General features: G+C 39.5%; 1 protein-coding gene across 1 annotated transcript in view; it reads right to left on the bottom strand.

Annotated features, from left to right (window-relative positions):
• Positions 1–12,396: 12,396 nt before the first annotated feature.
• The window catches only part of WDR11 (WD repeat domain 11), a gene marked incomplete at its 5' end in the record, with an annotated part of 90,301 nt that continues 74,896 nt past the window's right edge, over positions 12,397–27,801 (bottom strand). Inside the window, 10 exons of the mRNA XM_006025133.2 lie at positions 12,397–14,758; positions 15,908–15,987; positions 16,423–16,568; positions 18,450–18,547; positions 19,459–19,624; positions 22,420–22,515; positions 23,292–23,469; positions 23,963–24,028; positions 25,265–25,327; positions 27,103–27,211. Coding sequence (XP_006025195.1) covers positions 14,601–14,758; positions 15,908–15,987; positions 16,423–16,568; positions 18,450–18,547; positions 19,459–19,624; positions 22,420–22,515; positions 23,292–23,469; positions 23,963–24,028; positions 25,265–25,327; positions 27,103–27,211 — 1,160 coding nt within the window. The remainder of the gene's footprint in view (positions 14,759–15,907; positions 15,988–16,422; positions 16,569–18,449; positions 18,548–19,458; positions 19,625–22,419; positions 22,516–23,291; positions 23,470–23,962; positions 24,029–25,264; positions 25,328–27,102; positions 27,212–27,801) is intronic.

Here is a 27,801-nt window from a genome sequence, read left to right as displayed (position 1 = left end):
AGCTGTGGGAATCAGACACATCTGGAAATTAGGCTGCCTTTTATTTCAGATTTAGATCTGGAGCCCTGCCTTCCCTTCAATAATCTCTGAAGCCAAAGTACAAAAATGGATTTTGTGTATTATATGTATACAAGCAGCTACAATGTATGGCAGTGTTCACTATGCACTTCAAAGATAGTTCTTTGGGTTAAATTATGTAAACAGGCGGGAAGTAGTCTTTGCTGTATATGTCATGACTTAATATGCTTGTTTATCAACTCTTGAATATTAATGAAAAACGTTATTACATGACAGACAGCTGCACAATTGGATAGCTTTGGCTGTTCTACTGGCAGAAGGCGTCAAAGAGTTATTAGCCATCACTGCAGTCTAAGACGACAATTAAAAGCAGGCTGCTTAGCAATGAAAGGTTGGCTTGCTACAGCTGTACCTATGAAACAGGTGTTTGAAGGAATGGCTGCTCAGAAGAAAAAACAAACTGCACTGTTTCTTTCTGCTGAACTATGTTGTTTGTGGCCTTTTATTAGTTCAGTAATTGAACCTGGAGCTAAACTAGCATTATGTCATCTCCTGCTGCAGCCCAGAAAAGAAATAGCACCGGTTCTTTTCTCAAAACTCTTTGTGGCACCTGGCTTGACCAGTATAGAAAGGTATTACTCTGAGCAACTCGTTTGTAAAACAGCAACTGAAAGGGAGTTTGTCAAATTTCTAGGGGAACTGCATTGAAATAAGAAAATGTTTCATTTGCCAAATGAAGTAACAGTGCTAATGAAGTGGAATAAAAATACCTTCAACCCTTGGCAATTGGCTTATAAAAAATGAAACCCCTTAATTGACGGGCAAGTTCTTCAAGAAGCTGTGCTCTCTTTTATTAGATCAACTGAGTAGTTGGAAAAAAGTTCTTCGCTACCTTTCGGGCGCAGTCATCCTTTTTCTGGCAAAGGGGCTGTTCTGAGACTCCAAGGAATGAGAGAGGCTAAAAGCATGACAATGTCAGTGAGGATGGAAATGGGTGGAAATTAGTAAAAAAATTTGAAAAAAGGTAAAGCAGAGAAGGGAGGGGAGAAGTCAAAGGTGAGTAAGGGAGACTGCAGTGGTAGTAATTCAAGGTAGAAAAGAGGCTGCCTGTGAGAAAAGAAATAGCTGAAAATTAGGAAGACAAAGGGAAGACTACTTTTCTGCCCTTTGTCTTCTTAATTGTCTCCCTAATTTCCAGCTATTTCCTTTTTCAGACAGCCTCTTTTCTACCTTGAATTACTACCACTGTAGTGTCTCCCTGACTCACCTTTGGCTTTCCCCCCTTCCCTGCTCTAACTTTTGTTTTCCTAATTTCCACCTATTTACATCTCATGGACATCCTGTGACACTTTTAGCTTCTCTCAGTCCTTGGAGCCTCAGACCTGCAGGGACTCCCTGTGCCTGAAGAAGGGTGACTGCACCTGAAAGCTTGCCAATCACTTTTTCCCAACTACTCAGTTGGCCTAATAGAAGATATGACAGCTACCCAAAGAATCTTGCCTGCCTATGTCCTTAGACCAAATACTCCTTCATTGGGGCCAATTAAGGCCAGTCTTAAAAATGACATTATAGGAAACAGTCGCAATTGCTGCTCTTCCAATCTTGAAACCATATTCTTCCATCTGCGCCTCTGTTCTCATATCACTTCAAACAATCTATCTGTTATGGTCACTGCAGAATATCTCCCACAAAATTTCCCCTTCGCTGCTGCAGGCTGATTCTTTCCCACAGTGAATGGAAGACAGGGGCACAGAGGAAATAGATCTGAGGGACCAACTACTCCAATGCAGGCAAAGGGAATGCCTCCAAGGACACATCACTGACTGACTCAAGTTCTTTGGAAATAATAATTCTTCTACTGAACCTTCACCGTCCTTCATTTAGGCACTCATTCTTTGCACCTTCATTTGGGTTATTGCACTGTGGATGTGCCAGCTCATTTTCCTCTTCTATACTCAACTCTTTCCATTTCTTCCCACTGCAACTGCCGAAAGCTGGAAAAACATTTTGGCATTAAAAATTTCACAATAAAAACCAAATAGTGAAAAGATACATGCAGCATTCAGAATACATTTACGTCATTTTTCTATGCCAAATCCAATGCCAGGCCTATGAAGAGTAACTACTGTCCCGTTTTCTGTTCTGAACATGATGTTAATCAGAAGAATAAGGTAGCAGTTGTAATGTTTCATAATGTGTAGTGCCCTATAACCTACAGTAATGTGCTACATTTTGTCCTTTCCAGTTTCTTATATTTTAATTGTCTGGTCATTCCATTCCCCTCCTCACCCCAAACCGATTACAGATTAATTCACTCATATGGACTGAAGAAATGGCATTGTAATAGAGAACGCTGAAAAGGTCAGTGCTCTCTATTACAGGCTGTAGGAAACCCTCACATTCTTTAAAACAGATTGCATCCACTCGGTTCCAACCTCACATTCTTTGCTTTTGCCAGGATTTGAAATAAAATAAATTAATAACTTCCTTTTCAATTGTCAGCATGTATTTTTGTAGATTCTAGCCATAAAATAGACATACTAAATCCTTGACTGAAGCAAGGCATATAAAGGTAGACCCCGTCTTTTGATCATGTCTTCAAAAACAGGAAGATGGAGTCTATCCAAACTGCAGAAACCTATGAAATTCTGCATCCTGTGTCTGGTACAGATTAGTAGTCCAGGGGAAGACATTGTTGGGGAAATGTCTGGTAGATGGATAAGACTATCTTCTGCATCTGCAACAAACCAACCACTCCAAATTTGCATTAGTTGGGTCATCCATTCACTTCCAAAATGATCTAATGGACATTCACCAGAAGTGCTTACTGAAACTAAAAATAATTAACAATTAAACTGAAAATATTAACTAAAATTCATGTTAAATGAAAGACGTGCCTCTAAATCCTTTGGATCACTTTGAAAATCTTATCTCTTCCTGACCCCAAAATCTAGAATAACCTTTTTTAATATCAGTTACATACTATGTTGAAAGCTAGGCAGGTGAACTTTTGTATGTTGTGGTACTTTAATAGCACACGGCAACTACAAAATAAAGGTGTGGACATCATTCTTGTAAAAAGTAATTTCCCTATATATAGCACAAAATAATGAAGAAAATGAAGCCCATAGGGAGAAACCACAAACATATTTGTAACTAATATATGCATATATAGTACATAAAATATTTTATTGATAAAATATCATATGTCACTTAAATTGAATTGTGAAATTGTACAGAATATACTAGGTATTTTCCAAAGAAATAATGATTTCTAAAACATGAAGTTTAAAATTTTGCCAATATACATTTTTCCCCTCAAGAAAACACGCACATCCTTTCCCAAGGTATTTGGGACATACATACACAATTACATTTCCCATATTCACAGTCCTTTTTGCCCCAAAGGCTACCCCTAAAGGACTCCAAACAAGGAGAACAATGCATTAAATACTGTTAAGATGCAGGTTTAGCCATCAAACCTGAAATACTTAAAAAAAAAATCTATTTTACTTCTCATAACTAGTCAAAAGAGAAACAGGGCCAGAAGGCACCACAGGAGGGCATGTAGCCTAACCCGCTACTCAAGTTTGGATCATCTTATGTAGTAGATTTACCGGAGGGTAGGGCTAGGATTCAGAGTGATCTAGAAAAGCTGGATGATTGGGCCAAAATAAATTTCATGAGGTTCAGCAAGGACAAGTGCAAAGTCCTGAATTTAGGACAAACAATCCCATGCACGGGTACAGGCTGGGGACCAACTGGCTGAGCAGCAGCTCTGCAGAAAAGGACCTGTGGGTTACCGTGGACAATAAGCTTAACATGAGCCAGCAGTGTGCCTTTGTTGCAAAGAAGGCTAATGGCATCTTGGGCTGCATTGGTAGGAGCATTGCCAGCAGATTGAAGGGAGTGCTTATTCCCCTCTATGCAGCACTGGTGAGACCACATCTGGAGTACTGTGTCCAGTTTTGGGCCCCCCACTATAGAAAGGATGTGGACAAGTTGGAAAGTCCAGCAGAAGGCAACAAAAATGGTTAGGGGTTGGGAACTGGGATTATTTAGTCTGCAGAAGAGAAGACGGTGGGGGAATTTGATAGAAACCTTTAACTACTACCTGAAGGGCGGTTCCAAAGAGGATGGAGCTGGACTGTTCTCAGTGGTGGCAGACGACAGAACAAGGAGCAAGGGGCACCTATACACAAGCGTGAAGGCTGCTCAATGAATTGAGCCTGCAGGAGCATGGCAATCACCGCGTTATAGCAGCCTCCTGCATCTTGTATATCAACTTTCCCGTGCTTAAATTTCATAATGTGTAGTGCCCTATAACCTACAGTAATGTGCTACATTTTGTCCTTTCCAGTTTCTTATATTTTAATTGTCTGGTCATTCCATTCCCCTCCTCACCCCAAACCGATTACAGATTAATTCACTCATATGGACTGAAGAAATGGCATTGTAATAGAGAACGCTGAAAAGGTCAGTGCTCTCTATTACAGGCTGTAGGAAACCCTCACATTCTTTAAAACAGATTGCATCCACTCGGTTCCAACCTCACATTCTTTGCTTTTGCCAGGATTTGAAATAAAATAAATTAATAACTTCCTTTTCAATTGTCAGCATGTATTTTTGTAGATTCTAGCCATAAAATAGACATACTAAATCCTTGACTGAAGCAAGGCATATAAAGGTAGACCCCGTCTTTTGATCATGTCTTCAAAAACAGGAAGATGGAGTCTATCCAAACTGCAGAAACCTATGAAATTCTGCATCCTGTGTCTGGTACAGATTAGTAGTCCAGGGGAAGACATTGTTGGGGAAATGTCTGGTAGATGGATAAGACTATCTTCTGCATCTGCAACAAACCAACCACTCCAAATTTGCATTAGTTGGGTCATCCATTCACTTCCAAAATGATCTAATGGACATTCACCAGAAGTGCTTACTGAAACTAAAAATAATTAACAATTAAACTGAAAATATTAACTAAAATTCATGTTAAATGAAAGACGTGCCTCTAAATCCTTTGGATCACTTTGAAAATCTTATCTCTTCCTGACCCCAAAATCTAGAATAACCTTTTTTAATATCAGTTACATACTATGTTGAAAGCTAGGCAGGTGAACTTTTGTATGTTGTGGTACTTTAATAGCACACGGCAACTACAAAATAAAGGTGTGGACATCATTCTTGTAAAAAGTAATTTCCCTATATATAGCACAAAATAATGAAGAAAATGAAGCCCATAGGGAGAAACCACAAACATATTTGTAACTAATATATGCATATATAGTACATAAAATATTTTATTGATAAAATATCATATGTCACTTAAATTGAATTGTGAAATTGTACAGAATATACTAGGTATTTTCCAAAGAAATAATGATTTCTAAAACATGAAGTTTAAAATTTTGCCAATATACATTTTTCCCCTCAAGAAAACACGCACATCCTTTCCCAAGGTATTTGGGACATACATACACAATTACATTTCCCATATTCACAGTCCTTTTTGCCCCAAAGGCTACCCCTAAAGGACTCCAAACAAGGAGAACAATGCATTAAATACTGTTAAGATGCAGGTTTAGCCATCAAACCTGAAATACTTAAAAAAAAAATCTATTTTACTTCTCATAACTAGTCAAAAGAGAAACAGGGCCAGAAGGCACCACAGGAGGGCATGTAGCCTAACCCGCTACTCAAGTTTGGATCATCTTATGTAGTAGATTTACCGGAGGGTAGGGCTAGGATTCAGAGTGATCTAGAAAAGCTGGATGATTGGGCCAAAATAAATTTCATGAGGTTCAGCAAGGACAAGTGCAAAGTCCTGAATTTAGGACAAACAATCCCATGCACGGGTACAGGCTGGGGACCAACTGGCTGAGCAGCAGCTCTGCAGAAAAGGACCTGTGGGTTACCGTGGACAATAAGCTTAACATGAGCCAGCAGTGTGCCTTTGTTGCAAAGAAGGCTAATGGCATCTTGGGCTGCATTGGTAGGAGCATTGCCAGCAGATTGAAGGGAGTGCTTATTCCCCTCTATGCAGCACTGGTGAGACCACATCTGGAGTACTGTGTCCAGTTTTGGGCCCCCCACTATAGAAAGGATGTGGACAAGTTGGAAAGTCCAGCAGAAGGCAACAAAAATGGTTAGGGGTTGGGAACTGGGATTATTTAGTCTGCAGAAGAGAAGACGGTGGGGGAATTTGATAGAAACCTTTAACTACTACCTGAAGGGCGGTTCCAAAGAGGATGGAGCTGGACTGTTCTCAGTGGTGGCAGACGACAGAACAAGGAGCAAGGGGCACCTATACACAAGCGTGAAGGCTGCTCAATGAATTGAGCCTGCAGGAGCATGGCAATCACCGCGTTATAGCAGCCTCCTGCATCTTGTATATCAACTTTCCCGTGCTTAAAAATGGGAGTAGGGGCACTTGAACTAAAGCTCATTAAATGAGCTTTAGTTCAAGCACCCTCGGTGCCACTTCAAAGCATGGAACACTGATACCCAAGACGCGGCAGCACTTTAATTAGAGCGGCTCTTGGAGGTTTAGGTTGGATATTAGGAAAAACTCTCTCATGAGGAGGGTGGTGAAGCACTAGAACAGGTTACCCAGACAGGTGGGGCAAGCTTCATCCTTGGAGGTTTTTAAGGTCCAACTAGATAAAGCCCTAGCTGGAATGATCTAGTTGGGGATAGTCCTTTTTTGAGCAGGGGGTTGAACTAGATGACCTCCTGAGGGCCCTTCTAACCCTAATATTCTACGATTTTATGATTATCCAAGCGTTTGTGTAATCTTGAAAGAAACTTTCATTGATGCAGACTCCACAAGTTTGATTACTTTCTTTTAAATTGCCTTTCTGGTGCTTGTGAATTAATATCTAGTTTTTATTGCGGATACAAAGAGAGGTTTAAATTACAACAAAAAAACCTGGTTCAACTTTTTTTATTTTTTTAAGAAAACCAAAACTTTAGCTTTTCAATACCTGCAAGTAATCCTTCAGAATTGAGTCCAATATCAATTTTCCTTCCTACTTTTTTTCACTTTAGCATGAACTTGTTAAAAAAAGATTGTGTTTTCTGATTGTATATCTTTAAAGTTTCTAAAGCTTATCTATTTGTTCCCAATTTAATTAGACACCTGTATATTCTGGTCCTTAGTTAATTTGGTTCAGTATTTCTCCTCTGGGGAAATTTATGCTGGAATTTGGCATCTGTCCTCAACTGTCCTTTGTAAACATGAGGCCACAAGCCTTACATTCTGTATCGCCCTTTTACCAATAGCTGGCTCTGGCCTTCTTCTATAGCCTTACATTTTCTAACTAATCTTTTGATTTCTTTCTCCCCCATCTTGCATCTTAATCAGTGCTCCTTGTGTTTTATACCTTTCTCATTTAGCCCCAACCATGCGTATGAGCACTTCTGCTGAAAAAAAATTGTGTGTACAAGTAAGTCGTTGTTAAATGTTTGAATAATGTAACCAGTTCAATTATAAATCCCATTACTGCACTTTCCTTGCCTCTGATTCCATTTCACGGCTTATCAGTATTAAAACAAAAAAAACTCTATCACATTAGTCAAGTGCAGTATCCCTATTTTTAGATTTTTCTCCCAATACGGTGTCACCTGTAACACACAGCCAGAACTTAAGAGGGAAAAGGAGAAACCTCCATGACATTTAACATAATGATGTAGCTATGCTAAGCTTCTACATAGTCAATCAATCCCTCACTTTCTAACCTCTCCAGCAGGGAGACTTTTCAATTTGCCATTAACAGAACAACTTGTCAACATTTTTAGACTCAGGCACCACACATCACACCAACTTTTTTAAAGTTAGCAGCATCCTCAGTTGAAAACCACTGTTGAGATGTCTTAACATACCATAGTGGTTCTCAACTGGGTGATGCTGCTACTAACAGCAGCCAAGTAAAACTGCCACGCTTGCCCAGTGCAGCCCTACAATGGGAACAGCTGCGGCATGAGCATGCTCTCCTGTCTCATGAGAGTGCTCTGATAAGTGTAAAGCAGGCAAGGAGGGATGGCTCATACGGCAGCCCTCCCAGCCTGGGCCTGCGCAGCATCTCCCAGAAACAGGTGTAGCTGTCCCACATGACTCCATTTCCAGGAGCGTGGGGGAGCCAAACTTGGAAGGCCTGTGGCATGAGCCAGCTCTCCTATTTGCTTCAGGCTTATCGAAGAACACTTGGAAAGCAAGAGAGCACGCTCATGTCAGGAGAGCTGCCCTTCATTGTCTTGCTGCACGCTAGGTGTGCAGGGCAGTTTTACCTAGCTGTGGCAGCAACACCAGTGTGGGGGAGAAGGGGACGGGCATCTCACAGCACCCTGGGGTGCCAAGTCAGATTTTACAGATAGTAAAACATTTGAAGAACTTTTTTTTCAGATATGTAGCACAAAAGTTCATTCAATACTAGGCGCGTTCTCCCAAGGAAGTCAGAATTTGGAGGGGAGGGGGAAATCTTGTTTCAAACTTTAAATCTCTCAAAATCCCTCTCTTCCAAGTCAGCTCTTACAACTCAAACCACTAACTTTGTGATTGGGCAGCGAGATAATTAGTTTAGTTACACTGATCCAATATAGAAATGAATAGCAGGTTTTTTTGGCTTATACTGTGCATCTCTAGTGGGTATTTTGCACTTGCCCTGCATACAGTACTTATGCTATGGATCAGGCAGGTTGTAAAAAACTGCAGAGAGAAAGTCAGAAAAGATCTATTAGCTCCTTGAGTATACTGGTACTGGTGTAGTCTCTAGAGCAGTGGTTCTCAACCTTTTTTGTACCAGGACCTGTGGGGCATGGGGTGGGTGTGTGGGGCATGGGGGTCCCCAAGCAGCCCCTTGCAGGCTGGAACTCTGCCAGCCTGCAAGGGAAAAGCGCTGTTTCCCATATTTTTCTCCTTGAGAGGAGAATCCATTTTTCAAGTTTGTTCACAACCCCTTCATATATTCTTGCAACCCACTTTTGGGTCACAACCCACGGGGTTGAGAAATGCTGCTGTAAAGTAACATTTTCCAGGATTTTGTCCTCAAGTTTTTGCCAATTTACTATTTCCTTACCCGCCACCACACCAATTTCTAGCTGAATCCTGAAAGACATTAAATTAAGCTGCAGCCAGCAATCATCCAAACTAAACAAATTCATTGTTTGACAGTCTGTGAATGTCCCGGTGACCCTGTCCCCTGAGTCAACTTCTGCAAAACAACTTATCTTAGACTGTTTACCCAGACAGTGATCACCACAACTTTCTGGACTGGTTTCCTTGATGTATAATATATGCTTCTATCTCACTGCAAAGCCTCTAAATTGGCACACTGTCAAAGGTAGTTTGAATTTTAATGAAATGGTATTATAAATAATGTATTTGCAATATAGTACTAATAATTTTCAACCTGCTATAAACTCCTACAGTTTGTAATTTTCCATAGATTACTGCCCGTGAATCAAAAATATATTCACCATATATCAAAGATTCTGGAGAAGTAATTCAAATGCCTACCCTACCTAGTTAGGCAATTTTAGACACTTCCTAATTCATGTGGTTAATTTATACAGACTACTGCCACTACAACATAACATGTTATAATTCAATCCTTATCAAGGCTACCTTAATATTAAAACTAAGTTGCTAGGGTCCATTGCAGACTTTGCATTTACTTTCCAAATAAGGATGTTATTGTCAAGTACAAATATTATCTGAAATAGTTTGATCATTTTTTAAAATCAGGAGATGGAAAAATAATTGTAAATTAAATCATAGCAATCCCCAAAATTTCCCCATAAACCTCTCTCAGATCGCAAGGAGCAAAGGACTTCTTTGAGCAGGCACAAATCTGCAGGCCTGAATGAACCTTATAAAATAAGGTGTTAACATTTAAAATGAAAACATCTTACCCATCTTTGAAGAGTCAGATACAAGTTAAATAGGCAAGTCTTTGTCCTAGAAGAATAATAGCCTAAGATTTACATGATGCCTTAGGAGGCATTAAACAGAAGGGACCATAACTATAAGTATGTGTTTAAAAAAAAAAGAAAAAAAAATATATTGCTGGCATACCATCTCAACAATTAATTCATGGTTAATTAATTAAGGATAGAATTTGTGACCTTTCTCAAGTAAAATCCAAAGTAATGAAAAGAAGTGAGCTTAACAGAAATAAAAATACCCCTCCAATTTATCTAAATACATAAACAATTAGGGCAATAAATGTAACTCATATGGTTTATTCACCACTTAACATTGCTGCTAGTTTGGCGCACCATAGTTATGGCTGTGCTACAGAATTCAGCTTTAACAGGAGCGTTAGACCTTTGTTTATAAAAAATTTAGAAATGGCAAAACAGAATATAAGCTTTAGGCACTACTTGAATTTTTCATGATGGTTTAAAGGAAAGAAAAGTGTCAGAGAAAGAAAGAAGTTTAAAAATAATCTAGCTGGGCAATTTTTCCCCTGGTTATTTCACTTTTACTTTGTATTCCCATACACTGAAACAAGGCCTTCAGTCATGTTGCTATTCCCTCATATGCTGATTTCTAGAATCTGAACTACATATTGCAAGCATTTATCCAAGATGATTTTTAGCCACAATGGCATGCCTGTGCACCAAAATAAATCTACCAAATGTTAATTAAATAATGCAGTCACTCAAACTAGGGACAGAAATCACACATAAACCAGTTTAAACCTGTAACAGAACATAAGTTCAGTATGCATAAACAGTTTCAAAATGGCTGAAACTGATTTAAGATAAACCTGGTTGAATGTAATAGAATCAGACTTAATTGATTTGGGTCAAACTGGTTTATGAAATTTCTGTCCCAGACCCCTTCCTGGTTCAAGTTAAATTAGAGTCCTCCAGCATCCCAGCATGTTTTGAAGCCCTGGGCTATGCTGGGCTATCTGCTCCAGAGAGCAGGGCTGGCCCCACCTCTCTGCTCCCTGGCTGGAGCAGTAACATCTGGATGACAAGGGGGTGGGAGGGGCAAGCCTTGCTGGGGATGCAGCCTAGTCTGCAGTGGGGGGAGGAGGTTGCCCCCCTTAGGTAAACCCTGGCTCAGGTCTGGGGCCAGGGATAGGGTTTAAATACCCCTTCCCCCTGCTCAAACTTACTGCTGGCTGCAACTGTGAACTACAAATCCTATAGGCACCTGGAAGCAGGAAGAAGAAGTGATGAGCAACCCTGCAGGGTCCTGGTGCTATGATTTTGGACTGCAAATGCCAGAGACCTTAGAGGAAGCAGGAATAGGAAGTGAGCGCACAGCCCATGCTGGCTACATGCCAGAAAGCCATCTTGTAGCACCCGCCCAGCTTCTGGCCTGAGCCACTGCAGGCATGTGGCTGCATTTCCTGAATTGAAGGTAAATGTTTGTTCACTTCTATTTCAATTTAATCTGTGCAGCTTAGACTAACCTGCAAAAACTGAATTAATTCAGCCTCAGGGGTTTTGACTGTCTGTACTTAGCCTCAAGGAGACAGAAACAAGCTAAGCATGAGACCAAATGTCCCTGTAGGTGAACAGAAAGTTACCTGAGCAGGAAAGAGACCAAGTCAGTGAAGTGATACAGTAACTTTTCCATTGCATGGAATGGATGAGTCAGATGCGTCTTACTTATTCATATAATTGATATGAAAACACAAGGTCACTGCGGAACTAGTGTAAACAATAGAAGTGTGAGGAAGGCAGGGTGTATACTGTTTGCCAGTAGCTGCTCAAGAGGGAAAGAAAAGCCTCAGACTGTATTGACCAAAGGATTCACAAGGCTCTCCTTTTAACTCATCCCCCTAAATCCTTAAAATAGTGATTTCCAACCAGGGTGCTGCTTTTAAGAGTGCCATGGAGTCCTGTGCAATATTAGCACCGGATGGAAACACCTATACGATTCATAAGAAACCCAGAGATTTCAAATAGAAATCCATTGCCACCAGCATTCTGACCTGTTGTCTTCCTGAGCTCTTTGCAACTGAAGACCTGTTACCTTTCTATAGTCAAGAAAAGCGTGAAGCTAACAGCTGACTCTTTGATCTAACAAGGGATGCCTTGAGTCTAAAAAGGCTGAGAATCACTGGCTTAAAAGCATGGAAATACATTATGTACGACTGCAACCTTAACTACCACAACAGTTGTTTTTTTATTAGGAGACAAAGTCGGTAAATTATACCATTCAAAAGCAGAATGTATCTACTATAAAATGAACAACGCAGCTTATATGTGAATGAAGCTGAACTCCATTGCCCCTGCCCAGAATCACCCGGAGCGTTATTCCACTTGGGATGGCTTTCTGTAAAAACAATGAGATATCATCATTTGGTCCCAGTACTGTGGATGAAATATTTTTCCATTAAATCAAAAACAAAGTGGTTTCCAAAGTCTATTTTTATTACTGTGACTATGTTAACAGCCAAACAAATTTTTGCAATGATTTTTACACCATCCAGAGTTTGCATACAACGGTAACAGGAGAAAAAAAAACAAAACAAATAAAAACACCACATTCTTGTGCAATAAGTACAACCGTCACACTGAAAAGCACATAGAAACACATTCAGCAAATGGAAGGCATTTTCAATAACTGCTTTTCTTTTAAAATCACATTAAACCAGATCTAAAATTCCAACTGTACAGTGAAGCATACGTAGATTTTTTTTTCCAGAGACCTTCTGACGAAAACCTCCCAGGATTTGTTTAGGGACAGATTCCAAAGTGGTTTCTTATACTGAGTAGTATTATAACCTATGAATGGTCCTATTGAAAACAATAGAAGCAATTTAGGAGTGATGTACTACTCAATGTGAGTGAAGGTGCCAGAATTTAACCCACAGTTAGTTATATTTATTTTACCTAACTCTCTTGGTTGCTTAAAAGTTAATGCCTAAGGCAATTTGGATTGTATATTTATTTTTCCAAGCTAACATAATTATATAAGCTTTGTTTATAATACATGGAAAGGAATGTACAATATGGTATGTGGAACATGTGGCAGGAAGAAATCAGATACATTATACTTAAAACATTCAATTTCCTGTTTATATAAATGAAACTCACATTTTCTATTTATATAAAAACCACCATGTACTGAAAATACCAACCTTTTGAAATGTTATCAGAAATGCCAATTTGGCTTTGACTTAAAAACTTTTATGGAGTTAAGAGATGCAACTAAATATGCAGACATATGGAAACTCTATATTCTATTACTTTTAGAAACTCAACTGATGATTTAAGTGATATGTTTCTTTAAAGTATCTTTATAGTATCACTTTTTAGTTAGTTACAGTAACTTATTTTTACAAAAAACTACAGGTTCTTTAGCCAACAGTAGTTGCAGTGCACTTACCCTTCATTTTATAAGTGCAACTTAACATTCAAAGCAAATCATATTTCAGCAGATAATTTTCTGTTACACAAAAGTTCGTAATGCAGGTATAAAAGAAAATTGATATATCTGCCATAAGAAATAATGCAAAAAACACTGTCAGATAAGTAGCTAGCATGCTGTGGATGAATTCCACCTAGGCATCTTCAGTTACATGAGTCCTGCCAACCTTGCTAACCTTCCGCAGAGTAAACCAGAGGCTGATATAATAGACCATGCCCTGTTGCACATAATGCTTTCTGTAGTTACCTACCACTGCTGGGAGCCCAGTCAACAACAAGCTAAGTCACAACAGCTAGAGAACTGCAGAAATGGTTCAATATCAAGTACTTTAAAAGCTTCTTGAATGCTTTTGAAGGGATTCTCTCCTTCTGCTTGTATGAGAATATCTTTTTCTGTTCTTTTGATCCCACATAACAACCCATATAGGGCAGGATTTAGACTTTAAGGCATGGAGAGGGATTCAGTTTTAAAATAATACACAATGTAAGGATCTCTCAGAATCCATAACCACACACACAGTGTAGAAAGAACACGTTTTGATATGTTTTATAAACTGTTTAGGAGCTTCATAGAATTATAGCTTTCAAAGATACTATTCACAGCCAACAATGGGAATGACAATATTCCAGGCTTATCAAAATGTAATTGTGGAATTAGGAAGTGTACAGTTTTCAAGGCAAGAAAAGTAATGCATGTTTGCCATCCAAATTTATTCCTTAAATATTTGCTGTTTTTAAAGTACGGAATGCATCATATGCACAAATTGCAAAGACAAATCTTCATTTTTATAAAAGGCCTCTTTTGGAAAAAAAGAAACAAAAAAAAAAGAATGTTGTCCCTCAAATCTGCCAGTGAATTTTGGAATGTTAATTATATGGTCAAAGCAGCAACATTTAGTCCTACAATTTGTTTTCTAAATCTTCCCGTGTTTCTTCCCCAAAACAAACATAATTTAAAAAATGTCTTTGAGATAAATAAGAACTACTTAATGACAAGCTCTATAACAATGCCACCATACATTGCAAAAGAAAGTGCTGCTCAAGTGAAACACATCATATATTTGACCCCTAGTGTCATGGCCCAAAGAAGTTATTTTCATACAATGTAATCTCAGTCTTGAAAGTGTCAAAAACACCCTGTCTGATGAGAATTTTTTTTTTTTTTTTTGTGATTTAGCTTAGAGTTGTCATCCTTTAGTCACTTCCTGTTTAGGTTGTTCAAGCTCATTCAATAGATCTTTGCCAGCTGCTCCTGCTTTCGAGGCAAACTGAATTGATCCATGTTTAAAACCCAGTGTCTTCAAGCTTCTGGCATAATCTGCAAATATCGCATGGATCAATTTATGTAAACAGGGATTAAGGAAAAGAGTAGAGAGCAGTGATAGAGAAAGCTCAACGCCAGGCTTCCCTCACGCCAACCTCCTACTAAATAGGAAATGATGAATATAGCTGGTAGTCATGTTGGAATACCACAGCACATTCTATGTTAAATATTTCTGATCATAGGTGAAAATAAAAATCCTTCTCTAAGTGATCTTAGCTGGTTGGCACCATTATTTTAGATTGTCTGAGAGCAACACATTAAAAATAGGAGAATATTGATAAGGGTCTATGGAGATTCAGTTGAACACAAATGCACATCTAATGTCTATTTATATCAATAGGAGTCCATAATTAATATTTTTCTAATATTTATCTAGGTTGAAAGCTATTGGCAACAGAACAATGTTGGTGAAATTAGTTATAAGAAACACTATTGACTTTGTCATTAATGTTGCCAAGATAATCTGAAATTCATGTCAATAGAAGCTTTATAAAATATTACTAAGCATGCTGCATTTATTTTATAAGTAATATGCATTTATTTCTAAACTAATCTAAATGATAGATACAAATCCCCAGATAACAGGTTCGCAAAAGCGTATACTGGACTAAGCAAGATCTCAGTAGCTTTATTAAGTTGTCTCACAATACAGTTTGATCTTTTAAGTTGCATCGTTCTTAACACCTCAAAACTCACCCCTTCCATAAAGAAAATTCTTGGCAGCACACACTGTAGGGTTTTGTGTAGGATTTGAAACACCGCAAAATGTCCACCACAAGAACCAGCGACTTAAGCCCAAATCCCCTCAACACCAATACTCCATCATCTGATCCTTCACAGCTCTGATTTCAAACAATCATTCATGTGTGTGTGTGTGCATGCGCATACACACGTGTGCAAGCACTTTCCTCTCTTGCTCTTTTGCTTCCTAGCGCCACTGATTTGATATTTGTTTTGCATGGGATTTAACAAAACACAGGAATACAACACCGTATTGTTGACCGTGCAGGATTTCTTTCTGCTCATCTATATATCTTATTGCTCCCTCAAGAATTACAGCACACACTGAGGAATATAAATGAAGTTCCTGCTCCTGTACATACTATCTAATATAGCACATGGACACACACACCCACCCACCCACCCAAGCACCTGTTAGCAAAAGGATATTTGTATCTTCATTAACTTCTATTGCATCATACCTCAGACAAGCTTCAACAAATAAAGCAGCTCTATCAAAATACCTCATGCTGGTGAAGAGAAGAAACAGACTTGTTAGGACAGGAGAGCTTAGGAGTACTTCAGGCTATTTGGCAGCATGAAACTTAGATACGGTTTATCTGAATTGTTGGGCTAATTAAACAGCACTCAATGAGCTGATCTTCAGCGCAGTTTTTGAAAGGATAACTTACAACTAGTATTTTTATAAAATGTCAGTGCTGCTCAGTTGCTTACATCTTTAAAAGCTCCTATCTGCTTTTTGGAAATTACAACAAAAGGTTCAGTTTAGTCGCACAGAAATGGAGGATAAACTATTGAGGTGACTATTAACTAAAGAAAACAGAATACATTGTTTAAACAGAAAATGGTGCAAGTAGTTCATTGCAAAAGAACATTTCCCAATTTAATGTTTGACTGACAACGCTGGACAAAGCAGAGCACAGAGGGTGCTCGTTCATCTCTACCTGTGAAGCATCTCTGCGACTCTTGTAAAGCATCCAAGTGACAAGAGGACAAGGATGGCCTTTGATTTTTGGTTGATTTGTGGAGAGCAAAGGTGATCCACCCAGCGCTTCAAGACATCAGCACACTCCTCTGCGTTTAAACGAACCTTTAAGAGATGGAAGAGACAAGGAATTCTCTATTTCTGTAAGTCAACAGTTCACACATACAAGTTTCTTACATTTTCATAAGTCTGATTTCATTTAAAAAATTCAGTTGATTCTCACTCATATTGTGTATTTCTAGTTAGCCCTGCTAATATCAAGAAATGCATCTGTCCCGAAAACAATTACAGCGAGGAAAAGAAAGAACTGAAAAAGATGCCAAATATCCAAGCCCTGGGATTGCTCAAATAGTTCAATATGATCATGCCAACAGGTGATAATTCAACAGAAAAGGCAAGGCATGAAATAAAAGAGAAGAAATCACAAAGTTTCCTGACAAACTAAAGAAAACATGACCAATTTTTTTTTTAAAGATGGATTTATTTTGAAAAAATCTAATATGTTCCCCTCTGGCAAATCTTTGTTACTTTATAATAGACAAAAAGACACCCATATTTAGTTCTATATAGAGAGGTAATAAAATCATTCTTATTTTTTCTATAGCTGCTTAGCCATACAGTGTGTCTACACTGTATTCACTGCAGTTCATGTAGAAACATCCAAGCTAGCTTTTAAGTAGTTATTTAGTTAACTCTAGTAGGGGATTCACAGCAGGAAAGAGCCCAGCAGAGGCTAACATTCCAAGTCCTCACAGTTTCCTGGGTGGGCTTTGTAATCCATGCTGAGGTCTGTGCTACCGCTGGTTGAACCTGAATGACCTAGTTAAGTTAGCTTGGATATGACATAGGATGAAATAAAAGTAGGTCTGGAAGGGATATCACAAGACCTTCTAGTCCATCTCCCTGCTCAAGGCAGGTTCATCCCTGACTAAACCATATGAGCCAAGTGTCTGTTTAACCTGTTTTTGAAAGTTCATAAGGTTGGAGACTCCACAGCTTCTCTAGGGAGCCCGTTTCAATGCTTGACCCCACACAGAAAGTTCCTCCTAACAGCCAACCTGAATTTTCCCTGCTGCAGGTTGAGGCCATTGCTCCCAGCCTCAGAGAAAAGTCTATCTTCATCCGTTGTTGAATCACCCTTCAGGTATTTGAAGATTATTATCAAATCTCCATTCAGTCTTCTATTCTCCAGGCTAAATAACCCTAGCTCCTTCAGCCTTTCTTCATAAATCTTGTCTCTCAGGCCCCTAATCATTTTTGTTGCTCTGAACTGGACTATTTCCAAACTGTCCACATCCTTCCTGAAGTGCGGAGCTCAAAGTTGCACACAGTATACCAGGTTGAGACATCACCAGTTCTGAATAGAGTAGAAGAATCACTTCCCTTGATTTGCAAGTGACACTCCTGTTAATACAACCCAGGATGCTGTTGGCGTTTTTTGTAACAAGAGCACACTGTTGATTCATATTCAGCTTATGGTCCACCGTAACCCCCAGGTCCTTCTCTGGACTACTGCAGTCTAGCCAGTCATTCCCCATATGTCAAAATGGATTGTTGTCACTGTAGACATATTCTGTAGACACACACTGAATCAAAAAAGAATGTATGGTTTTTCAAGGAAAACCAATTTTTAGAGGGAGTCAGAATTATTATTTTTTTAAATGGCTTGACAAGTCTTTCACTGATAACTAGAAAAGCGGTCATATTTTTCCATTTTAAACTACAATTACGTAATATGCTCCAGGTCGGGTGGTCCTCTGTACTCATGCAGAGGCCCACTGAGGCTCTCAGGCCAGAAACGGTTTATCTAGAATCGGGATGTTACAACTTAATACATTGGAAAGAGGTTTTCACAGTGGTAGTTCTGAATAGACCCTATATGCTCTTAAACTTTGTAAGACTTTAACATGCACGCTGATCTTTAGAGAGAGATGTTTTGAGATAAACTACTTATGTAATAAAGCAAGCTCTTGACAAATTACTGACTTTTGCAAGCCAAGCTGCACGATTCCATTCACCGTAGGTTTGCAAATAGCGACAGGCGTCAGCAGCTTTATCTATCAGACACAGCAACTGCACTCCCTCTGAAAAGTAAAAGTGGATGTTATAAAACTTGGGTCTCCGTTAAGGAAAAAGTTTCTTTTAAGTGCAAGCAAACCCAAACAAAAGAACCCATCCTGACTTTGGAAGAAGAGTATCTACAAGTTCCTAGTTCATTCTACATGCTTCCTGTACAACTTGAATCTTTGTTCTATTCAAGTTCCTTAGCCCCCTTCCCTGCTTCGTAAGGTGCCATTTCTCTTGTGCTTTACTTCGTTCTATATAAAATGCTAGAGAGCTCACTGGACCATAGGCACACTTTGAAAATGCCACAGCACTATACAAAATAAGGCTGATTTTTGTAAGCATTCTTTATTTTTTCTCGCATAGCTTATGCCTTAAATAATAAATGAAATAGTAAAAAATCAGTATAAAGTGTCCACAAAAAATCTTCTTTAATAACTTCTACAAGTTACATTGCTGCATGTCTTTATGCATTCCAAATCAGTCCCCTACTACACATCCCTGTTTAACTGCATAAGATAGACATTAAGGTAAAAGTCTAGAAAAGTATGTATATTAATTTATTTGAAACAAATTATGAACTAAAAAGAGACAGTTTCATTTCCAAGCTGAAATGTTTAACTATATTCAATTATAAACATTATTATTATTAGGGATATGGAAAATATGGAGCATTAAATGCCAACTTTCTTAAGCGTAAGCAATAAATTGCAAGCAGGTTAATTTCTGAAATATAGTTTCTAATAAAAACAGCAGAACAAGTTGGTCTTTATTACCAGGTGCTTACTAATTACTACTAATACCTTATGAACATCTGTCATAGCACACCCTATGAAACAAGTAACCTAAAAAGTTTATTATAAAAACATGCTTTTTGTCTAATTGCATTCATCTCTTTATTAGCTATCAGTAAACTTGCTTACATACTTACCTGCCAGCTTTCCATTTGCTATCATATTAGTTGCTACCAGTTTAATAGTGCTTTGAGAAGGACCTGATGAAGTGACTGTTGTGACCAAACAGGCCTTCAGTGAATCACAGTAATAATGTGGATTTTCTGCACTTGTCTCTAACAGAAGTTGTACTGCTCTGTCAGTCTGGGGGAAAAATAAAATGACATTTTCTTTAACAGGGCACTGCCACCTTGAAATACAGCCTTGTGTTTGAACATTTGATCCTACTTCTTTAAAAACACTTAAACACCCAAACACTTATTGTAATAAAAATTGGAGGAAATGGGAAGGGAGATATGTATTTTTTTCAGTTTATTAACTAATTAGAAGAGGTGCACCAATACATCGGTTTGGTATCGGATCGGTACTGCTATAAAGAAAATTTTTTGTATTGGATATTGGCCTGATGGTGCCGATAATTTGGCCGATAGATGCCCATGCTGCACGTGCAGGCAGCGAGCAGCAGAGGCAGCAGCATTGAGAGCTGCCTCCAGCTGGTCAGCCATTACGGTGGAAGCGGAGCAGAAGGGAAGGGGAATGGGGGGGAGGGGCCAGATCAATAGCCCCCGCAGTGAAGGAGGGGGCAGGGGCAAGCACTGGCCAAGTGGGGTGGGGAGGTGGAGCTACGGCTTTGGTGGGGGGGGGGGTGCCTCCTGCCACTGCTTGCACCCCAGGAGGGCAGGGGAGGGGCCATGTGCCCCCCAGATCTGTGCGGGGCAGGGCATGGTGGGCTGCAGCAGGGGCTGCACGGGGCTCTTCTCGGCGGATGCTGGGCTCAGAGCAGATGCTGGCAGCACTGGTAGGATGCTGCATCCACCCCAGATTTCGCCACAGCTCAGCTCCCAGCGCCGCCACTGCCAGCCACAGCCCTGGCTCTTCCCAGCATGTGGGTGGAGGTGGGGCGTTGAGCTGGAGCAGTGCCGGGTGGCGGCAGTGCTGGGAGTGAGTGGCAGCAACATTTGGGGGGGATGCAGCATCCTCCCAGTGCTCCAAGTGCCCACTCTGAGCCCAGCCCCTGCCAGGAAGAGCCCTGCGCAGCCCTGGCTGCAGCCCGTCCTGCACAGATCCAGGGGGACATGGCCCTCTGTGCCCTCCTGGGGTGTAAGCAGCAGTGGGAGCTGCCCCCCAGCTGCAGTTCTGCCCCCTTTCCACCCCGCCTGGGCAGTGCCTGCCCCTGCCCCCTCCCTCACCACATTAATCTGGCCCCCACTCTACACCCCTTCCTCACCCCTCCCCTCCCACTACACTGGACTTACCAGCTGGAGGCAGCTGTACTGGAAATCAGATCAGTATCGGCTGATATGCCTCCTTAAATATCAGCTATCGGTATTGGCCCCCAACATTTCTGTCGGCACACCCCTACTATTTACTGCCCCAAATCAGGAAAACACCCTTATTCAGACAGCACTTAAGCATGTATCCTGAACAAGAACAGGATTAAAGCATATACTTAAGCGCTTTCCTGAAAAGGTCTTAAAAAGAAACAGCAAATTGAGTATGTAATTTCCCCAGGTTGTGTGGTCTGCTCACAAGAGTAAAACAGAAAAGAAAAGTATTAAAAATAAGTTGGCAGGAAATAAAGATTGTAAAAGCAGAGAAACTGCCAGGATTTCATGGGTTAGTTTAGTATTTGAAATAACACTTCTTAAAAATTATCCAAATGGCAGCTGATGGAGAGAACTAGAGAGATAAGTGAATGGCATCCGTAGAATCATACAAAATTAAGGTTGGAAGGACCTCAGGAGGTCATCTTGTCCAACCCCTTGTTCAAAGCAGGATCAGCTCCATCTATATTATCCCAAGCAAAGCTGTGTAGCTGGGTTTTAAATATCTCCAAGGATGGAGAGTCCACAACCTCTCTGAGTAACCTGTTCTAGTGCTTTACTACCCTCCTAGTGAGAAAGTTTTTCCTAATATCTAAATTTCCCTTGCTAAAACTTGAGACCATTGCTCCTTGTTTCTGCGAGCTGCTACCACTGAGAACAGTCTAGTTCCATCCTCTTTGGACACACCCTTCAGGTAGTTGAAGGCTGCTATTAAATCCCCCCATAGTCTTCTCTTCTGCAGACTAAATAAACCCAGGTCCCTCAGCCTTTGCTCAGCAGTCACATGCCTCAGCCCTCTAAACATTTTCAATGCCCTCCACTGGACTCTTTCCACTTTGCTCACATCCTCTCTGTAGTAGGGTAGGGTAAAACTGGACACAGTACTCCAGATCTGCTGGCAACACACCTGCTAATGCAGTCCAGTAGGCTATTAGCCTTCTTCGCAACAATGCCATACAGTTGACTCATATTCAGTTTACTGTCTACTGTAACCCCAAATCCTTTTCTGCAGAGCCAGACAGTTCCCGATCTGTACTGATGCATGGGACTGTTCTGGCCTAAGTGCGGAACTTTGCACTTGTCCTTATTGTATATGCATTTTATGTATACAAAGTAAAACCTGGTTTTAGACAACATAAGGTTAATATACTAATGTTGATATATAGTCTCCTTGTTACCAATGAAGATCAAAGGTTCAGGCCTTTAGAACTGATAGTCTCTCTGATGCCATAAGCCATAAGGTATTGTAAACCTATCTGCAAATAATTTCAGCTACACACCGAGTTATCTGAGCAAATATTGCAAAAGGTAGCATTCTCTTGCTTGGATATAAATATAGGAAAAACATTCAGCAGGGAACTAACAGAACAATGAGGCTTGAAGGGCCTTCTGTTTTGGAGGACACCTTGCACAACATTTCAACTTCCTTAGATCCACACACACAATATGCCAGCAACATATCCAGCTGAGTCTTGGATGAATATCAGAGTATTATCCCCATCCCATTTAAGATTGATGCCATGTCGAATAGATAGAGAAAGATTAGAAACATGCAAAGTCCATAGAAATGAGAGAGATGTACTATGAAAAGAAAAAAAAAAATCACCTACGAACCTGTCCAAGGAGGAGGAGTTGGTCAGCACATTTCCTAGTATGATCATAAGTTGATCTTTTAACTTCCTGTAGATTTACTCTTTCAAGCTGAAATTTCTAAAAAGAAGAACAAATATTTATACAAGCTTTTGAATAATCTTGCTAACATATAAAACAGAACTTTTCCCATAATATGAACTGCTAATGTACCAAAAATATTATGTGGTCTTATAGGAACTTTATCCATATTCGCTATAAATCTAGTTACAAAAATACATTATGTTTAACCACCAACACCCCACAACCTTTTAATATCACTGGATACATCTACATGTGCATTTTACCATGGAGTTGACTAATTAGCTCTGCAGTAAAGTGCCACTGTCTATATGTGTGCCTGTATTAGGCTGCAGTAAATTAGCTCCTTCGTAGGGTAGTACTGTCTGGGACAAGTACTATCCTATGGCAGAGTAATTTATGCCACCTCAACACACATGTAGATAGTAACTGGGTCCGGCTGGGGCACAAGGGTGCTACACCCATAGGGGCTGCCTCCCTCATGCCTCAGCCAGCCCCTCCACCACCCGACGCTGGAACCCAGAGCCTGAGGTTGACCCCCTCCCTGGGCCTGCTGCCAGCCTGGGGCTGTTCCACCCCAGTGCTAACTGCTGCGGGCCCAGACACGTGTGTACGCTGAGCCTGGGAGCTGCTGTCTCTGATGCAAACTGTGCCACTGTGCCAGAGCTTATTGCTCCATGGTAATTTTATGTGTAGAAGCGCTGTGTTTTAAGCTTATGACTAAGCTAAGTTCAGAGTAGAACTTCATAATTAATTCAAAGCCTTTTTCTCGATTTAATCACATATTAATATTATATAAAAATGCCTCAAAATACCTGAAAATAGGAATTTTCACACAGTATATCATAACATATATCCAATGGATTGACCAATTTTTCTGGAAGAATAATTGTGTCTGTAGTTTTTGCAGTTTGCACTTTTTCCTGGTATAAATTATGCAAATAATGGGCAGCAACGGTCCAGAAATGCAGTTCAGATTCATCACCATAGAGTCTAAGTCAAAAATCAAAATGAAGTATTATACCATTATACATCATAGCTACAAATTAATTTGAACTCCTGAACCACATGATAGCCACAACACTGATTGATTTTATATGTTAGATAATAAATGTTATGTATTTAAAAGGTAGTTAAGTACAGAAAAGATGCATCTTTCTGTAAGGCACTTACCAGGTATTAGAACACTGAACAAATAACTCCTATTTCAACACAGGCAGTTCCTTAAAGCTTTAAAAAATGTAATTTCATTCAACCATGTCAAGGTCCTTTTCACACTAATCCAAAATTTACTACAAATGCAAAATTCACTAATTAAAGTAATAACCTCAGCCTAGAAAACACTTAGACATGTGCTTAACTACTCACTTCAGTTGTCTCATTAACTTTAATGGGAATTCCTGCTTATTTAAAGCACATTTATGTGTGTTGATAGGATCAGGACCTTATTTTGAAAAGACTTTTGATTTTTGTCAGAATCTGTTACCTTGAAAGCAGGAGGCACCTTTGCAAGACAGTAAATTCAGGATCAAGCAAAAGTTTCTTGATGTCACTGCAAAAAGAAAGCGTCACAACTGATTTGTAATATTTGGGCAGGATTTTGAACACAAATACAATCTACTATATTGCCTACTAAGAGGAACAAGTCATTTTTCATTCTCAAAGAAGGAAAGCAGAAATTCAGCTCATATAGATCAGAACAAAAGCATCTATTGAATAATATTCAGCAACTACAACAGGAATTATTCACAACATGAAGAATACCTAAACATTTACAAGAGCATTGTAAATTCTGCACAACATCCTACATTATTTATCAGTTCTTTTAATAAAAGCTAAATCAGATGGACGGTCAGGAATAGTTATAGATGCAATACATGTGAACAACCACAAGGGTGTATTTGAAACTGTAATATGAGTTTGCAGTAATTCTAGTTGTGGTCTGATTAAAGCATGATATAATTATGTGAATATAATCTAGAATGTCACATCGTTGCATATTATAATAAAACCTTATCATACCGAACCACCATGGGACTGGGAGAAAAAAATCATTATGGAAGACAGTGTTTGCTATCACAGAGTTAGTCAATTTGCTCAATTATAATAATGAAAAAAAATTGTTGTATAATGATTAAAAGAAGGTGTTATTAAAAGGCTTGTTATAGAATGAGATTGTACTGTATAATGAAAATCTATAGGAGAGAAGGGAGGGAAAATGCATCTGGTTTCCTAGATGCAATGGCAGATTTCATAGCTTAAATGAACACACCGATATTGTTTGCTAAACTACTAGACACAGGTAAGTCACTGTGTATGTTTGGCCCAGTACAGCATTCTAATGGATGGACATGTTGTGAAAATGGTTTTCAATAAACTGCGGATGCTAACTGCAATTAAATGCTTTTAATTCAAATCAGCATTAATGAACCTCCTGTTGAAAGCCACCATTGTCGGGAACATCAGCGACACGGAAGGGAAACATCACAAATTCAATAGTAGTTTCCATCCCACTTAAATATTTAAAACAGTAAATTATTCTGGCTGTAACGCTAACATCAAACAATTTATTTCAAGGAAGTTCTCCCACTTGGGAAGAACTTTATGGTTCATTTTTTTTATTAGACAAAGCAGACTATTAAACATTAAAATGTCATTTGCTGTTACTCAAGCACTTAAACATGCACATTCAGATTGGCAGCTAAATAAAAAAACAATCATTACAGTTTTTGCTGTTGTGCTCTCATTTAAAGTGACACTATTAAAACATTATTTAAAAGGTTCTTACTTGGACAATGAATTTAACTGTTCTTGAATCAGTTTCTTAACATTTTCATTCTCTGGATAATCACTGCATAAAAACCATAAAAGTTAACTGATAAATATTCAATCCATTTATATATGCCCATATGTTAACTAAACTTATAACATATGAGGTCAAAGAAGAGTATTGGCAATATGTGACATAAGCCATGAAAAGGAAGCAAACTTATGAACATTTTTACTTTGTTAATGAAGAAAAAAAAGCCCATCCATTATTTTTCCTGGTCAAATATTAGTTTCAAAGAACTAATTCATGACCTGTCTTCACTTTCCCTCAGCATCATCAGTCTTAGTCACAGTCTCAACTTTATGTTCACTGAAACCTGCACTTCTCCTTACTATACTGCATTTTCAAATTTAAGCAACAGTCTATGGTATCTCAATATTAATGAGTCTAAGGGGAGAGAGGTGAAAGGGAGTGGAATAATTGATGGAGAGCAATCAGTAATTCAGAAAACTAGGCCCCTTCAGGCACCTCCATTTACACTATGATAAATTGAAGCAACTAAAATTTTTACCTCCCTCTTGAAAACACAGGCATAGTACCAGCATCTATTGCATATTATGGCTACTTCTCTCTACTGCCTTGACTTTTCTCACATCTTTCAAATCCTGATAGGCTACAAGAGCCACTGCAAAAGGATCTATTATCTTGCTTCTTGCCTCCACCTCACTCTTTTCCTCCTTAAAAAGCTTCTCTTATTTGTTGCATACCACTAATTCCCCAGTTGTGACTCCTTGTTCTCCTTTCCTCTCACCACAAGCATTTTTGCTTATCTTTGGCGAGTTCAGCTTCCATTTTGGTCCTATTTACCGCTGTAACCTTCTACACCTCCTCATCGCCAAGATCTTACTGGATTTCTGTTTGTTTATGACACACCGATAATGCACATAATGAATACAAAATGCATACAGTAATAGTATTTTCTTTTATGTTGACTGTGTTCTTAGATGGCAAATGCTCTGAGGCATATACCTTCCCATGGGTCTGGATACTGCCCAGCATACTGTCTATTGATTTCATCATGACTACTGCAATATAAAAACAATAGATCTAAATATCTGTAAGATGGTTGTATGCTTCTTACAGTTTTGGACCACTAAAGCAGCAAAGGACTGGGACACTGACCTACTCTCCAGCAACCACCCCTAACCACTTTGCAATCAGCTGTTCTTACAAATGAAACCTACTCCTGCTTTTTGATGCAAACAGCCAGTTTTGACTGGACCAGTGGAGCACAAACTTTTGGACTTGCAAGACAGATGAGTGGTGCGGGGCTGGTCCACTGGCTGGATCAAGCCCCATGCACCAGGATCAGACCCTGGGGCCTGACTTCACCTCCTCTCTGCCTCACATGCTGGGACTGGGCCGCGGGGGCTCAGCATCTCCCCCTCCTGCCAGAATTGGGCCCCAGTGCTGCCCCTTTCCACAATCCAGCATGCAGGACCCAGGGCTCCCTGTGGGTGTGGAAAATTTGGCAACAGGAAAGCGGTGGCACCACTCCCTCCTGCCAGACTTCTGGACCCAGGGGGTGCCCTGTGGGCCAGATAACACAGCACAGACTGGATCTGGCCCATGGACTGGGGGTTGAGTTCCCCTGGACTCAGCTATTGCTATTGTCTTAAAACAGAAAAGAGCTCTTTTCAGAAATGGAGAGAGGCAGGTGCTACCCCTCCATTTAGATTTTCTCATGACTGCTAAAGTTAAATGAACCCATTCAGCAGCCTTCTGCTGAAGAATATGCAGTGACAATATTAATAATAAAAGATAAAAGTTACTAGAAAATTACAATAAAGCCTTACACATGAAAAATATCTAGAGAATATTTATCATTCCATGGCTGGTGCAGCAAAAATGCTTTTAAAGCTAATGAGGCCCGTGGAACAAGGAGATAAGGACACCACACAGGTTCTGAAATAGAAGAAGGGAAAGGGGAAAAGTCTTATTTTCAAGTCAAAAGTAGCCACGCTGCAATGGCATAGCATTTACTGACAATAAAACACAGAACACTCAGTTTGCTAGTGTGCCAAAAGAAGTTTACTATTTGCCCCATCATCTAACTCAAATGTACAGCATGTACTACTATATATCAAAATATGTTGTTACAAACAAAAACATTTTTTGGGAAAGACATGGTTAAATTCCACACAGAATCTGATCTTTTGGGCTTTTCATTTATTTACAACCTTGTTGAAAAACTTGTGAAGTAATGGACATGTGAGCTCCTACTAAAAGACAGGGAGGAAAGTCATTAAAGATGTCCCAGAATGCATAATTCTGGCACATCCATCGCTATGGAACAAAGTATTTTTTTAATATGACAATACTCTGAAATAACTTCAGTGAAATTAGGATGTGCCAAGAGGCTATTACAGGGAGGTAATTAAGTTAAACATATTTCTCTGTTGGATGCTTCCCAAAGTCTGGTCAGTATATCGTTGTGGTTAGCTCAATTTTCAATTTTTCCTTGGTGGCCCATTCTCAATGTTAGTTTAAGATTG

This window comes from Alligator sinensis, unplaced genomic scaffold (genome assembly GCF_000455745.1).
Source record: "Alligator sinensis unplaced genomic scaffold, ASM45574v1 scaffold28_1, whole genome shotgun sequence".
Taxonomy (NCBI): Eukaryota; Metazoa; Chordata; order Crocodylia; family Alligatoridae; genus Alligator; species Alligator sinensis.
The sequence above is the reverse complement of the archived record's forward strand: the minus strand, read 5'-3'. Positions and strand labels throughout refer to the sequence as shown.